Source organism: Fundulus heteroclitus, chromosome 2 (assembly GCF_011125445.2).
Source record: "Fundulus heteroclitus isolate FHET01 chromosome 2, MU-UCD_Fhet_4.1, whole genome shotgun sequence".
NCBI lineage: Eukaryota > Metazoa > Chordata > Actinopteri > Cyprinodontiformes > Fundulidae > Fundulus > Fundulus heteroclitus.
The window spans coordinates 20,529,008-20,545,759 of record NC_046362.1 but is presented as its reverse complement, the minus strand read 5'-3'; the positions used below and the strand labels follow the sequence as shown (position 1 = coordinate 20,545,759).

General features: G+C 37.9%; 1 protein-coding gene across 1 annotated transcript in view; it reads right to left on the bottom strand.

Moving 5' to 3' along the window:
* Positions 1–16,529, bottom strand: part of sema3d (sema domain, immunoglobulin domain (Ig), short basic domain, secreted, (semaphorin) 3D) — a 41,401-nt gene extending 24,872 nt beyond the window's left edge. Inside the window, exons 1-3 of the mRNA XM_021308416.2 lie at positions 16,257–16,529; positions 6,824–7,073; positions 659–819 (exon numbers count right to left, since the gene is read on the bottom strand). Of these exons, the coding sequence (XP_021164091.2) occupies positions 659–819; positions 6,824–7,031 (369 nt within the window). The 5' untranslated portion in view covers positions 7,032–7,073; positions 16,257–16,529. The remainder of the gene's footprint in view (positions 1–658; positions 820–6,823; positions 7,074–16,256) is intronic.
* Positions 16,530–16,752: the final 223 nt, after the last annotated feature.

Here is a 16,752-nt window from a genome sequence, read left to right as displayed (position 1 = left end):
CCCCCCCCCCCTTGATGGATCAACCTCAGCTGCATAAACACATGCTCACATCCACAAACTCTAACATATGGCACCCATCAGAATACATGTGTCTGTGTAAACCCATAATGGCGAGTGTGCATGCTCTGCAAATGTTTATGTATGCAATTGTCGGGGAGTGTGTGTGTGCATGTGCCCTCGAACATGACAACCCTGACCTCAGCAGACAGACGGATGCAGACTGCTGCTGACTGAAAGGTGAGCGCTTCTCTAAAACAAAACACGCCTGAGTGCCTTTCAGCCAAATTGGAATGGAAAAAAAGTGCTTTACGTCAGCCCACTTAATGGTAGGAGAGGTTTAAGTGTCATGGGATGAAGCTAAATGACTAAATGTTCCATTTTGCCGCTCACAGCAAATAACTGAGGTCAGGGAGTTTTAGGTGTCTCGAAGCATAGATCTAAACTAAGTCGTTCAGGTATTGTGCTTGGAGAAATCATGCTTTTAATTGTTTTTGTAGAACTACTGCTCCATCAATGAGTGCTAAGTCCCGCTGTAAATTCTTTGAAGTCTTTCTGAACAATGTCTTAAGGGAAGGAAATAAGTATCTGTTTATTTTCAGCACAGAATTGAGTCATTTGGTCACCTTCAAGGTATATTTCAACCTCTCTTTAGCCCTACCTTTCTAGGGGCTTTGGCCACATTTTCCGGATCAAGCAGGTAGATGTGATCCTTTGCTCCGAGCAAAAGTCTACCCTTCTCCTCGTCCAACAGCAGCGTGTGGGAGTGCAGGCCATCAGCTGGGCCCGAAAACAGATATGTACTTCCAGCCTGGAACAATTCTGATCCAAGACACGAAAAAGACAGACAAACAGTGAGATTAAAATTACCTGCAAGCACATAAATTATGTGTAAAAAAAAAAGTACCATCCTGGGTCAAATTACACTGCATATTTCAGTGAAGGCACATTTTACAACCTATTATTTGCAGACAAGTACAGTGTTGTCTGGTCTGAGAAAAAACACAGTCTGTTTGGATTTCTTTAATCTGCTGTAGTTCAACACCTCAGCTAGACTTGCGGATAAAAAGCGGACATTTTAGCAATGCGTACGTCTACTATTATTTTCTTATTCATGATTATTTTTACAATAACATTCCAGAATACAGCACCTAACAGTTTAAATACAGCTGTTTCAGGGGGTTGTGTAGTCCCACTGACTTTGCTACGTTCCTCATTTTGAGCGTCATCATTAGCTCTGGCTGCAGAGTTGATGAGGAAATTACAAATGCATGTTGCTCAGCCATCACGTCATGGTATGCTTCAATATTTCCACATATTTGTCATTTCCTCATGATGCCACATATTTTTGGAAAGTGCACTAGTCCCTGTTGCAGCAGAACACCCACACAATCTGAAGCTGCCACCCCTGTACTTCACAGTTGTGGTGGTGTTTTTAGGCTTGCAAGCTGCCCCACTTTTCCCTCCTAAAGTATAAGCGGTAGTTATGGCCAAGCTATTTGATTTTTTTTCATGCTATAAGATATGTCTTCCGAAATCCCAGAAAGCTTTTGCCCACTGCAATCTGACTTTACTTTTTGTTTTTGTTGTTGTTGATTTCATCTGCTCCAAGTGGCATTTCAGTCCATTTTAATTAAAGAATTGTTTTACTGTGGATAATGACACTATCTTGACAGTTTTTGCCACCATCTTCTAAAGGTATTTTGTTCTGGGGTTGATGTGCACAGTTCTCAAAAACAAAAATGCAACAGAAATGTTCAGTATTAACTTATTAGAAGCTTACAAAGCCAAGACATCATCGTCTTGGTTTTTCCTGATTGTTTACAGACTGATAATCTTAGTGTATTTTAAGTATGTTTGAAAAGAGTATTTAAGAAATCTCTGAAAAATTAGCCCAAATATATCTATTACTGAGGTTTTGAGGTTTTTTTAAAATCCTAATTAACGTAAAATGGCAAACATTTTGTGTTATTTGGTCTCCGGCAAATAATATCTATATATCTATGTGTGTGTGTGTGTGTGTGTGTGGGGGTGTGTGTGTATGTATGTATATATATATATATATATATATATATATATATATATATATATATATATATATATATATATATATATATTTAATGTATGTAACTATCATGTTTGAATCGTTCATTGTTTTGACCGGTTGATCTTGGGCTCCCTATGTCTACAGCCCATTTTAGAGAAGGGTTTCTATGAAGGGAACACAGCAACTTGTTAGACTCGGCACTGAGTCCTTGATCTGCTTGATCTGAGGAAATCTTTTCCATCACCAGGCTCTTTTCAGTGCACCAGTATAGCAACAGGCCTTGAGTAAACACTGCCTCAGAGCAGGGGAGTCCTGTGGGAGTCACTCTGAAAGGATTGACATTGTGATTACCCTCTTGGTGTGAAGGATTGGAGAGGTTAGCAACCTTCAATATTTGAACTTCTGGGGACCCTCCACACCACCCTGTCCTGCCTAATACCTCTTCGTATATACCGGCTCTCACACACAGAACCCCCCACATGGTTGTATCTCTCACTCCTACACAACTCATGCCCCCAGTAGACGAAACCTCAAAGAGAGATTAGACCTTCTAGCCTCTGGCTAACAGTAATCTGTTCTGTAAATACGCAGGACTATGAGTCCATTGAAACAGTTTGTATGGCAGTTGCCCCTCGGTGTTGTGCTCTACATCTAGCCTTCAGCAACCTGATTAGTTTCTGTTGGGCTCCCCAACTGGTGCTTATGGAAGCTGTGACATAGATAAGTATTATCGCTCCATCAGCCAAAGGCTGATATGTAACATTATATACATGTTGCCGTTGTTTTTTTTTTCCTTTCATTTCCATCTGTTCTTTTTTAATCTCAAAGATACATATATAATGATAATTAAAACCACTGTTCCATTGCAGCCACACTGACATAACTGATTGCAATGTGGACACCTGCACTTGTTTGGCTGGTTTTTGGTTTTGTGTGATGATCAGATAATTATTGTTTGATTATCACAAATTAGCCCAGGGCTAATTTGCTAACAAGGTAATCAGCGTATCACTTTGAATCTGAAAGTTTGTTGTTGTTTGATCAGCTGCATGCCAGTGCTTCATCCGCAATATCAATACAACTCTCCCCTGTGTGCAAGGTAGGAAGTGAAATTTAAACATGAATTGGATTTATATTTAAATGCTTTCCTTTACCTGGAATTCAGAGCAGTTAAAGTCAATTTGTCATGGTTTCTTATTATAGTTTTTGAATACAAACTACAGATTTCTAATGTAAAAATAAATAAAAAATCCTTAAAAAGTTGGGCAAATAAGGCTACATTTCTGGCAATATGTTACAAATAGATATTAATTCCAACTGCAAACTTCTTAAGACTAACATAAACCAAATTAGGATTGCATGTGTTTACTTCACTACTTTGTTCACACACACCAAACACCAAAGGCAGCAGATAAAGGTCCAGATTTAAATGTAGATGGCTTTTATTGTCCCTTGAAGGCTAAACTTCTTTTCACAGCGGTAGTTAAAGACAACTGAAGAAATATTAGCAACAAGACAGTTAAACTAGGTACATTAAACTATATAAATACTGACAATATTTGTTTAAACCATAAATCGTGTTAAAAATGCATGACAAAAGATTAGAACTTTGCAAATTGCACACTGAATAAGGGGTCATTTCATATCTCCTTCACAAAAAAAGAACAAGTTTGAAAGTGTTGACAAAGATTTCCATTAAGAAAATTACCAAAAACATTTTTTTTTCATAGAATCCTGCTGTAGTTCCGCTATTTCACTTGCATTTTATTTTGGAACATTAACATTTTCCAAAATAAAATAACTAGCTCATGGCTTAGTTCTCAATCCTGTTGCAGACTATTTAATAAGCTATTTTTCAGAAATCCCTGTCAGTGTGGAGCTTCTTGTATTCACTAATATATAAAATAGATCCATGCAGAGACAGAAACCTCGTGGAGACCCAGTGGATGACAACTTCATCAAAGACAAGACATTATTTGCTTTGACTTACTAGGACTACTTCAGTATGCCAATATATATCATGTCTGATATGAAAATTAGTGCTTGGTTTTTGACATAAAATATGGGGCGGAATTGTCTTAAAAGTTTGAGGAACGTATATTTTAACAGTGTAGCAAGTAAAACGGTTACCTGCAATTGTTCTGCAGGTTCTCACTCAGACAGGGATGGATTCACTTGGATCATATCACCCTTCACTCATTGAGCCTGTGCTTTTACAGGGGGAGGGTGGGGGATAACGTGATGTGATGTTTGATGAGTGATCACTGCTGGTTGGTGTCACCTTTGAACAGTGTGCACTGATGATGAGATGATGATGCAGTGTGCAAGCTATGAGCGCTGGGTTAAGGATTTGCTTTTGATGGATTTACTTAAGCCTTGTGGTTATGCTGGCTAAGAGATCCAAACAAGGACATTTTTTTGCCAGTTTTGCTCATGCAACAGGAGCACCCTTTATACTCAGATGATCAGTTGGTTGAATGAACACCAAAGACAATCATATTCACAAGGCTAAGAAGAGAAAAATATACAAAAAAGAAGAGTATATCAATTAAAATGTAATCATACTTTAACTACTCTGGGATAAACATAAAATGAGACAAACAGCAGATTTAAATGGTAAGCCCAAGTACTGAGTAAATACTGTCTAATGCAGTCATTATTCCTGCAGCTACTTGAATGTATTTATGTTGGACTCTAAAAACACATGTGTATGTCTCCATCCAGCCACACTGGGGCTTGGAAGTCTTAACTTAAAGAGAGCCTTCAGATGTTGAAGTCAGGGTGAGTTTACTTTTAGGTCACAGTGTGGATTCAGTTTTATGGAGCAGGACTGAAGTTCATCTGTGTGGGTTTTTTTGTGACCCGTGCGGTGCATGACAGATGAGGACTTTGAATCAAAGTTTGCACTGGAATTTACAGAGGGTTTTAAGAGAGCAATCTTTCTGAGTGGCACAAAGCAAACAGACCTAATTTAAAGTTAAATATAACAACAGTGTTGAATGACTGTTTCTTATGCAACAGGACCATCAAAATGAACTGGAGTAGCAAGTGGTAATATAGATAAAAATTCAGCAGCAACAGGATATGGTTTCAAAAGCAAACATTTACATTATGTCCTTATAACTATAATTGAGTGTAATAAATTAGGTGAACATGTTTCTCTGGACAAGGCCATTCAGGCTTGGGATCTTTAGTTATGGATTGTTTGGTAGTATGTAATTTGTTCCAGCAAATTACGCAGTCGGGCAGCTGCTTTGAGTGGCTTCATTCAAGTTAAGTATGAGCAGATTTTTACAGGTATATATTTTTTTTCAAATTCTCGGATGTGAGAGCGTACTTCATCCATTTCCTCAATCCATTAACGGGCATCTTCCGCAGCCAATTCAAAACAAGGATAAACTCAACTACTCCCCTTTATCACAAGGCCATTTAGGCTTGGGATCTTTAGTTATGGATTGTTTGGTAGTATGTAATTTGCTCCAGCAAATTACGCAGTCGGGCAGCTGCTTTGAGTGGCTTCATTAAGGTTAAGTATGAGCAGATTTTTACAGGTATATATTTTTTTTCAAATTCTCGGATGTGAGAGCGTATTTCATCCATTTCCTCAATCCATTAACGGGCATCTTCCGCAGCCAATTCAAAACATGGATAAACTCAACTACTCCCCTTTATCACAAAATGAGCATCATTATCAAGCTTATTATGGGAAGAATTCAACAGTCAGTTCATCTTTTAGGCAACCTATGACCATAGTAGTGGCATCAAAAAATGTAAGTTGTTGAAAAGGTCTTCTTTTTTTAACCTTTGAAATTCTTTTAGTTTCCTTGTAAGTTTGAAGCTATTTTATAACGCCATAAGCCCAAAATTGTGTCCCTTGCAGATTTGGGTGACGGTGGAACAGAGGTTTGGGGGTTTGTCTTGCAATTGGCGGGTTGCCAATTTGATCCCCCGCTCTAACTGTCTCCGTCGTTGTGTCCTTGGGCAAGACACTTCACCGGCATTGCCTGCCGGCGGTGGTCAGAAGGCCCAGTGGCACCGTTGTATGGCAGCCTCGCCCCTGTCAGCATGCCCCAGGGCAGCTGTAGCTACTAACACAGCTCACCACTGTCAGGCTGTGAATGTGTGTGTGAATGACTAAAACTTTAGTGAATGACTAAAACTGCCATTTACCCTTTGAGTTTAAGGTATTCTTTATATTTATCAAAATTTTCATTTGACTGAAATAATATTAACATTTTGGAATGGCACAACCAAAGTCCCAATTAGAATCTGATGGCGAATTTATACATTGAGTAAAAGCCTTGGGCAATTTTATTAACTTGGGAGAGATACCTCATTTTTAGTCAGAATCAAACTTCTTGGTTAGATGAAAATTATTTTCATCTAAATAAGAAATTCATTTATGGTCCCTCAGTGAGGAAATTTGGGAACAAATCTGTCAGGGGTGTGGGTAAGTTGGGCCTAACTGATATCTGTATCTAAGTTTAACAAAGAACTAAACTCAAAATACCATAGATGGTTAAAATGCGGACTGATTACATGTAGTTAGTATTTAATCTGACGCTTTGAAACTGTGCTGTCTACACTGTAGCTTATGTTTGCCATTGTTCATAAACATAAAAGAAAATCTAACGTTCATTAAAAAAAAAGCTGAAAAGTATTTCAGTTTTATCTTATAAGCAAATTCTGGACAAAACATCAATTTTAGTAAAACATCAAGAATTGTACAATAACAATACAATTAGTAGACATATGTATGAACAGCATTTCACTCCTTACCTCTGTGGTTGAGTTTGACTCTGGGGACACTCTGTTTGATGCTCGCTCCAAAAGGGAGCGTTGCCAACAAAATCAGTCCCACGAATGGGATCACTGGATGGAATAAAACAAAAGTCCTTCTTGCTTCTCTGCCATAATTACAGCCAGTCAAGCAGAACAGACCACAGGCTTTATTCTGACTCTGACTGCCAGAGTCTCGTGTCGTCATGGTGCGTGCAGTAGCCTTGTTCTGTTTTCACTCTTCTCAAATCTGAAGGGGAGAGACCAGTGGAAATAGTTAACAGGGTGGAGCCATCAGAAGCCCATATGCTTGAGGATGTGTGCAGTGTCATCTAAGTTTACAAAGGATGTGTATCTGTTGTGACCATTCATCTATTTCACCATGGAGCCCAGCAGGCATTCCCCTTTTCTTTGCTCATCCTACATCAGCTGTTGTATGTCAATAGCTTTTCTTTTGTGCTCTTTTAAATCTGTTTGCTAAAAACAAAGGTCACCACCCAAACAGCTACATTCTATCTTGCCACAGGCCGTTCCTCTTTCAGCTTCTCTCTTCTTCATTTCCTTTTCACACAGATATCTTATTTAATTTCTTTGCTTATCCAATTCATGCCAAATAGACCCACAAGTGCACAAGGACCCTGTCACTTCTACTTTTACATCAAGTAAAAGATGAACTGTGTCTTGAGGACTTTACAGTAAATTAAAGAAGCCTGAGGAAGCTTACTTACATTCTGAGGGGTTAGCAGAAATAAGACATTTTTTTCTACACTTTCTGACCATTTTCTTCCCTTGTTTTTCATCACAATGTCACCACCACTCTTAGTGATCTTTATAATCTCTGTCCCAGTATATACAATTAAGTTCAGGTGACAAGAGCACCGAAAGATAGTCCCACAGGTTAAAAATAGTATGGGCTATCGTGGCACTTGAAATATAAGATTGTACCAAAAGTTCCATCTAAGCAATGTTTTACAATTGCAATACTGCATACAAACTGTAATTGAACATATTGTGCATCTCTTAATTTAGAATAACATAGAGAGATTGCTAATGTAATTCAGAATGTAATTTATTGGATCTTCCATGTGTATAAATAAAAATACTTTGCTGGTCCATGTGCATGTGAAGTTGTTGGTAAACCAAAAACCACATTAGTTTCACTTGATGAGATGCTCAGCACTGCAGTTCTCACAAAATGCTAACAACACTTTGTCAACTTTTCCTGAGAAAACGAAATTCTGTTATTTCTTTGACCCCAAAGCTGATGGGAAAGAAGTTGGGGGATTACAATCAAACTTTGGGTCTACAACTGTGACCCAGTTTGTGGGTTTAGAGAAGAAAATTAGCCTTTTTATACTTATCAAATTACAGTTTAGAACTATACATTAACACGATCCAACTTTGCTGATCATTTTATCGAGTGAACTGAGAAACTGTAAGCAGTTTGTAACTGTATATTTACTTGAGTAACTTTTTAAGAAAATGTACTTTTTAGGAGTAGCTTTACTGCACTGTACACTTTACTTTTACTTGAGTCATGATATGACTCAAGTGTTGCTACTCTTGAGTAAAATGTCTGGCTACTCCACCCACTGTGAGTAACATCATGAATAAATAACATACTCGTTTTTACCAAAAATGCACCACAGACAAAAAAAATAGACTTTATGTTAAAGTGAAACTTCGTATTTGTACATCAGCTTTGTTATTTTAATGTTATTTTATATCTGCTGAGCTCATATAGACATTTGGAGGTCAAATGAACCTACAGTAAACAGTGAATATTGTCATTGGAAGTAGCCTACTTTGCACTGTTCTAACATGCTGTATATACATTAACTGCTGTAAATATTGCTTTCACGTTTAATGTTAAAAAAAAAGATTTAGAAAAGTGTTTCTTTTGACTTTAGTGTTTTTAGTATATTTGTTGTCTTTAAAATACCAGAGTTTGCACGTAACCGTGTATTTTTTGTGTCTTATTACATATTTTTGAATATTAAATCATCAGCTGTTATTATTAGTTAGTACGTGAGTAGCCTTCTTTCTGAATACTTTTTTACTCTTACTTGACTAATTTGCTAGCTGACTACTTTTTACTTTTACTTGAGTAAAAATATGTTGAAGTAGTGCTACGCTTACTTGAGTACATTTTTGGCTACTCTACCCACCCCTGACTGTAAGATGGTCAAGTTCTGCACATACGATTGTGTTTCATACCTGAGAACACGTTTGTTTTATCTAAGACAGCGTTAGTTGTATAACATTTAGACCAAACTGGCAATAATGTCAACATAGGCAGGCTTTTCCTGTGCTGTGACTCTAAATTTTGTTAATTGAATGCAATTGTTTGTCAACAAAAGTCATATTAGACATCATAACGGTGTATTATTTATTCCTTTAATCTGATTAGACTTTTTTTTAAAAACTGAACACAAAAAGTTGTGGGTAATTCCTTTCAACTCACCTAACAGCCAGAGTGCTCAAAACATTACTGTGCTTTTTTTTCTCCAGTCTAACCATGTCTTAATTTTTAGTAGAAACATGTACACGTTGTATACTTAATAACAACGAACATATTTCTGCTTTCCTTTTTTTTCTATATTTATATTAAAATGCCCTCATTGAGAACAAAGTGGAACTGGAGACAAATTCCTTTTTGTGTGAATCATCCAGGCGTTTAAAGCTGTTTCTGATTCATTGTTAAGTAGCCTAAGTGTTAGACAGATGTTCAAGTACCCATGTAGGCTTGGTCAGATCTATAAGCCTCTACTAAACTAATCTCGATCTGGATGAGTCCATATTGGATCCAGGACTGGGTCATCTAAATAATTTGTTTGTTTAATTCATTAGATTTTAGAGGGGTTAGTCATTAGGTTACAGTGTGTAAGAGTCCCACCTCAGTATTGCAAGCTTTTTTTAGAACTCAGTCATTAGGCTACCAATTAAGCAGACAATTGATGAAGAAATGAATCAATGTATGACAAGAAAGCCTCGTCCTTTGACCTTCTAGCAGCCCTCATTACTTTTCATCCACACCCACCACAGATTGCACTCATCAACCTCTCAAACAAGGGTGTAAACAATGTCAAGTTAAATTAATAGATCACATGTAAATGTTGCCAACACATCTGAAAGGAAACATGCTTCCTCCAGATGGATGAGCTGCTCATGGAAACGATAAAAGACACAAATGCTTTCTAAGACAGTGTTTTGTTTTGTGTGGGCCACACCTTTAGAATATTTATGATGAGGTACATGATACAAACATAGATATTCAGTGCAAGATTAAAAGACATAAACTGAGCAACTAGATATTATTTTGGGTTCTTTTACGTTATTCCTCTTTTTTCATCTGGTCTTTAAAGTTTAGGTTTAGTGTAGATACACTGAGCTCACAAGGGCAGAGTGGCATTCGTCCAAGTTTCCTGGTGCTTTGAAACCAAGACTATTAGGCTCTGATAAACACACTGCAGTTTACTTAAGATGACAAATTACAACAACTTCACACCACTAGGGTTAGAAATACAGATACAGAGCTCTCTGTGATGGATGTGCAAAGAGAGGGAGAAAGATGGAAGGGGTTCAATCCAGGCAGTATTTGCACTTTGTAAACAATAGTGATAGTGCAGATGGCAGAGCTTATCCCCTCTTCCGTATTTCCAGGACAACAGTGACATGATTTCATCCAAGTGAGAAGCATTTGAGTAATGCATCTCTTTTGGCAGCTTGAGTACCAACATCCCTCAGCAGTACAGACTTGTCCAGCCAACCTCGGCAAGAATGCCCCAACCAAACAAATGGTGACGTATGTTAGGAGCTTGTAAAAACAGTGCATCTTTTGTAAAAATGAATTACACAAGAACACAGATTACCAAAAGCAAACAGAAATCTAATATGTCTGACAAAAATGTGAGGAGGAGGGGAGAAAACGACAAAACAGACAGCTTACACCATGTGGGTTAAGCTAACACCTCTGTTTCCTGGTGACTTCAGTGCCTGTTGCTTTTGGCAGCATTGCTGGTAGACAGTGCAGGGGGTGATGGGAAATGATCCTGGTAGTGATGGTGACAGATTTCATTCTGCCAGCCAAGTATTGCTGGCTTCAGATCTCACACAAAATTGTAGTCTCTTCCACAGATACTAGCTGAGATAAGCATGTTGTTTTTCTTAGTTTGGGGGTTTACATTAAATCAGCAGTCTTAATATACCATAAAACACTGCCTAATTAATGTCAATTAACGGTTGGACAGAATCTAATGAATTGGATGCTTTATGGGAAAATTACGATGGCTGAGCATCTAATATTAGCTGAGTCAAAAACATAATATTCATGGCAGAACTTGCCGGGAGTCACAGGAAAGCAGCAGATGCTCTGGCCACAGCCATTTTCACACAAAAACCCCACCTAATGAGGCATTTAGCAACACCCAGGTGCCCTGTTTAATACGCTATTATCAAGGCCCTCAATCTCCACAGGACAGAGTGCATTAGCAGAGCTATTTGTCTTTATTCCCTGACCACAGGCACTGACCTGGCAGAACAACATAGATAATTGTTTCTAACTCTCAAGACATAAGTTATTTTTCTTGGCAACAGTCAATCATCTTTTTTTAACCATGCATTTAAGCAAGCATGTAACTCCCCTGTGAGTCTGCGTGAGTTCATGTCTCACTGGGAAAATGTAGGACCGCCACCGTGCCACAGTCTTTGTTGAAATGTAGAGGCATTAAGAATAGAAGCTGGGTAACACTGCACAAAACAGCCCATACTTTCCTTAGAGTTACTTTCTGGGTGTTTGAGGTTACATTCTGGACCATAACAGACACTTTCTGGAACTTACAAGGTACTTTCCTGGAACCTTTATCCAGGAAACTCCCTACTTTTTCATAACTTAACAAATACATTTTGAGAACCTACCTGCTAGTTTCATAAAACTTGGAGCTTATGTTCCAGAACTTATCAGGTCCTTTCCTAGAACTAAAATGTATTGGTTACTTTAACAGAACTTAGATTTTAATTTTGGGAACAGGAAATTTCTAGAACATATAAGATGCTGTATAACTTATACTTCCTTGTACATTTGAAGTGACTTTCTGTAATTGAGTACTTTCGGTAGCTTACAAGGTGCGTTCCTGGAGTCTTTATGGAAATGGCTGGATGCTTTCTCAGGACTTACCATATTAATTTACAGAATATATTACTTTTCCCCAAATGTTATTTTCCACAACCTACCAGGAACTTCTAGAACTTTCAAGGTACTTTCCAGAAAGTTGCATGTGGCTTGCTGGTTTCGTTCCCAAAAATAAGTATTTTTGGATCGTAGAAGTTACTTTCCCTAAGCTACACATGTTTTCCTTGACTTTTAATTGAATGTACTGCTGATCAGAACGTATCAGGTATTTTCCCAAAAATAAGGGAATTTTCTACCTTGTAAGTTCTAAGAAATTATTTAATTTCTGTAAATTATTATTTATTTATCTGCAATTATCTGCAAAGTTATTTATCTGCAGTTATCTGCAAACTAACCTTTACAATTTGTGAAAGTAACCTTTAAATTTTAAGAAAGTACAGACTGGTAACATGTTTTGTCATCAAAAATGAAAATAATGACTATTTCTCACTTTACTGAATGCAGTAAAAACCTCTGTTCATATAGACATGCTCTTACCCCTTTTTTATAACACTTTAAATAAACTGTTTATATCAGAGAAGTGGTCATTTATTTGACTTTCAATAACAAGTTGAACGACTGGAAATGACTGAAAATAGCAATGTAAGATTTGTTTCCATAGCTTGTTTATAACATTTATCTTTAGGATAAAGAGCTGACATTAGTTCTGTGAAATAAGTGCTAACAACACACACAATATGTGTGAAAATTACAGTGTTTAGGTGTAGCCAGATAATGAATTGTCTACAGAGAAGAAGGAAATATGAAGTTTTATGTATTTTGCTAAGTATGAGCAAAATAGAACTTTTTGTTAACAGAAAAGCCCCCACTGACACTGATCATAATAGATGTTTCTTTGACATTTGTTGTATTATAATTTGCTAATACTCTTATCTAAACTGTCTGGTGAGGGCATAGCACAAGAATTTAGGCCATAAACTGTTTTTATAATGTTTTAACTAAACACATTACTCTACCTTATCTGAGAGAAACATGGTATCTCCCAGCAGTGCATGTGCATCTCTTGGGAAATTATGTTTTGGCCCAATAATTGAATGCAAAATAAATTCCCAGAATAGGCAGGCTTTTGAAATTTAAAGCACTGCATTAGATTAACCTTAAACACTCTATGAACTCAAGTACATGAACAAAACATTTGATGTAAGGAATTCTCTCCCAGGATGACAACAGGAATTATTTAATGACGTTGCTTCAGGAAAAGGCAGCACTTCCTACAGCAATTTGTCTGATTGCTTCTCTGATACAAGTCACAACACTGTTATCTCAGATCCGTGCACTTTCACTACAGTCAATAAGTTTATGGGAGTATTTCTGAAAGGGATACCAGACTTGCAGCATACAAATACATTAATCAAATTACATGGGAATTATCAACCACATATGATAATTAAACAATTATACTTAAAAATGTGTGAATGCTAATCCAGTGCCATAAACCAATTCCAGTTGAAATCTTTATCCCCCCCCTGCACCCCCAGAGTGATGTAGATTCCTGAGGAGAAGCAATATGGATAAAATTCCAGCCCTCGGGCTTTGTCTGTCCATGTTTTGTTCATCTCTAAATGTGTTATCTCAAAACAGTTGTAATATAATGCCACAGGAAACTGTTAGTATGGTAACCAAATAAGCCAAATTGACATTGATGTATGTGTACCCTTTATTTGAGACTCTCTTTATGCTTAATTATGTGGTTTATTCCTTCAGTCCTCATGATATGTAACTGGGCAAGAGCCAGCTCAAGTCCGCTGTTGCACAAAGAGGTTAATGAATTTGGGGGTGGGGAAGGGGGGGTTAGGGAGAGGGAAGGGACATTTGATCTGTGAGTCAATTATTCAATAGGGAAAATGAGAACAACAGAAAAACCCTCAAAAGGGGAAAAAGACTAGGGCTAATCAAAGCATAGATGGAACCATGTAACAGAACTGACGATATATAGATACACATGATGGTAGACATGTTGATTATTAACAAGTAAATCCCCGCATCCTGAATCGGATATGACCTATAGCATGCTGGTCCAAATGTGTGTAAGTGTCTGTGTGTTTTGACATTTGTGTGCTTGTAAGTTAATACTATCCTGAGGCAGGAGGATGGAAGTATTAGGGCAAAACAACAATGACTGACAGAAGTGCCCTCACTTGTCCCCTTATTGCCTGGGGATGCAGGGAAACACCCATGCATGCAATGCACTGACTCTTTAAAACATCAGGATCATTTGGAAACTTCAGATTCAGCTCTGTTGTTATTTCCAAAGCAAAGCAGTTCAGATTATGCTCTCACAAGCATTGGGAAAGCTCATTTACAGAAGATGCTGAGAAACCAAAGAGTTTTTGGGGAGGGAAAATTCAGCCAAGCTGTCTGCCTGCAAGTCATTGGCACCTAACCGTTATTGTAGACTCTTTAAATATGCTAACATCAACACTGCAGCAAAGGTAGTTTTAGTTGCTTTGCTTGTCGGCACTGAGCCATTCTGGAACCAATAATCATATTAGACCAGGCAAGTTCACACTGTGACAATAATGTTTGATTAAACGCCTAAAACTGAAAAACCTGTTGAGTTCAGAGAAAGCACTCGTTACTGTTTTCATCGTCGTCCAAACAAAGGTATCAGCATGACAGAAACACTGCATTAGACATAAAAAAAAACATCACTGAATAGGGATTTTGGATCAGTCCAGACATGAAACCAGAAGTAAACTAGAGGGTTGTGGTTAAGGAAAGAGCAATTTCCTTACACAAATTCCCTTTAATTTATACTATTACAATGGTGTTTCAGCAGTGTTGAAATCTTTGCAGCTGTCTTAAACTTGACTCCCTTCCAGCATTAACAGCAGTGTGTGTAAGGTACACCTGGCACAGACTCGTTGACACAACATTTGGATGAAGTGCAGAATACAAAGGAGCACTATAAAACAAGGAGTTGTCTTCCTTCGGCCTGAAGAAGAATCTCTTCACTATCTCTGTCATGCTGACCAAAAACCCTGAAACAAAGCCAGTGAAATCAATGCTGTCACAACAATAGGCTCTTCCTTTTGCTGCCTCCTTTCGTCAGTTTTTTTTTTTCCTGTGCAAAACATTCTTGTTAATAATAGGCTCCTTTAAAGGAATTAGATAGAATTCAGTGACTCACTGAACCCATAAAAACCTCTCTGTTTGGTGTGTAAACTAGGTATGTTCTTTGATGTGAGTTAATGCGCTCAAATCTCAAGTGAGTTGACTGTGAGAAGCATATGTGGGTATTAATTCTGGGTGCCAGTAATTACGTCACACAGCAGAGGAGGGTCAAATTAAATACTATGTTGATGATTTGTAGATTTAAAAACAGCCTAACTTCAAATTTAGAATAGGTCTACAGGTAACATGTCATATTAAAAGATTGTCTTCATGGCAACGGTGACACATCGCTGCATTTTACCTCATAGTCAGTCAGCAACCAAACACACAAATACACATTCCCAAAACAAAGCCACAATGCAATTTAGCAAAGCTCCTAAGAACTAAAAGGGGGAAAAAAATATGGATGTGTTTGACATCTCACAAACAGACAGACTAATTATTTCTGTTCCAATATTCCAGCTGAGGTTAGAGCAGTTAAGATGATTTCAGCATATCCACAGTGAGCTGTGGTGTACATTCATATTGTCTTACAGCCATTGCAGAACCTGATGTAGAAGTTGTGTGAAACACAACTGACAGCTTTTCTTTTTTTTTTTTCTTCTATCCAGTGCTTTGGCACACCCTCAGGCCATGCTACACTGGATGGTGAGTCATATCACTAATATCAAAAAACACCACCAGTAACAGTTGAAAGAAAAATAACAGCTTTGGAGAGAAAGAAATAGAACACAGAAATTGGGTTTATATATCACATATATCATTTTAAGTATTGGTAACCTTTGTAAAAAAAAGTTTTAGATTGTTTTGTCTGAAAGTTTAAGTCATTATAAAATGTAGACGACTGTAGATTAAAACAGGGCAAAATGCTAATTAAGGACTGACTTATAGGCACTTCCAAAAGAATGTCTTCTAAACTAAATTGTCTAAGTTAGTTCATAAGCACAGTGTCAATACGCTGAGGAGCACACAAAACAGCTGAAAATACGTGCACACATACGCTCATTAACGATTACATATTTAGGCTTTAACATGTGAAGTTTTAAAAAAATATATACATCCCAAAACTGACTCAGTTTTGTATGAACAATCGATGATATCAGTATGCTGATGCGGGCTTCATCTCACCTGCCAGCGCAACGCACCCAACTCCCCGGGCGCAACAAAAGCCCGCAGAAGCGCGTCTCTTCCTTTTCAAGTTGGCCGACGCACAAGAAAATAAAGCACCACCATGGATCTGACACTTGCACAAGCTCGCATATGAAAGGAGCGCGATACACCGAGCACTTCCCCAAGATATTTCCACTCCCCTCCGTGTTTGTTCAAGCGCTCTTGAACTCCTGGTCCGCTGCGAGGGTTGGTGTGTGTTTTGGATGGATGGGTTATTAGGTTATGTGGCGGCTCGCCCCAGGACAGACTGACGGCAGCCTCCCAGTTATGTTGCCGCTGGAGGGGAGGGGCCCTCTGCATCTGTACCGCTGCCAGCCAGTTCAGTTTGCCGGTGTAACTTTTATATATTGAACTAAAAATGAAAGAAAACATACGAGTCCAAAATCATTCATTTTGTTTTAGAAAAACGATAGAATAGTATGAATAACTCTTTACTGGGTGTGTATTTTAATGA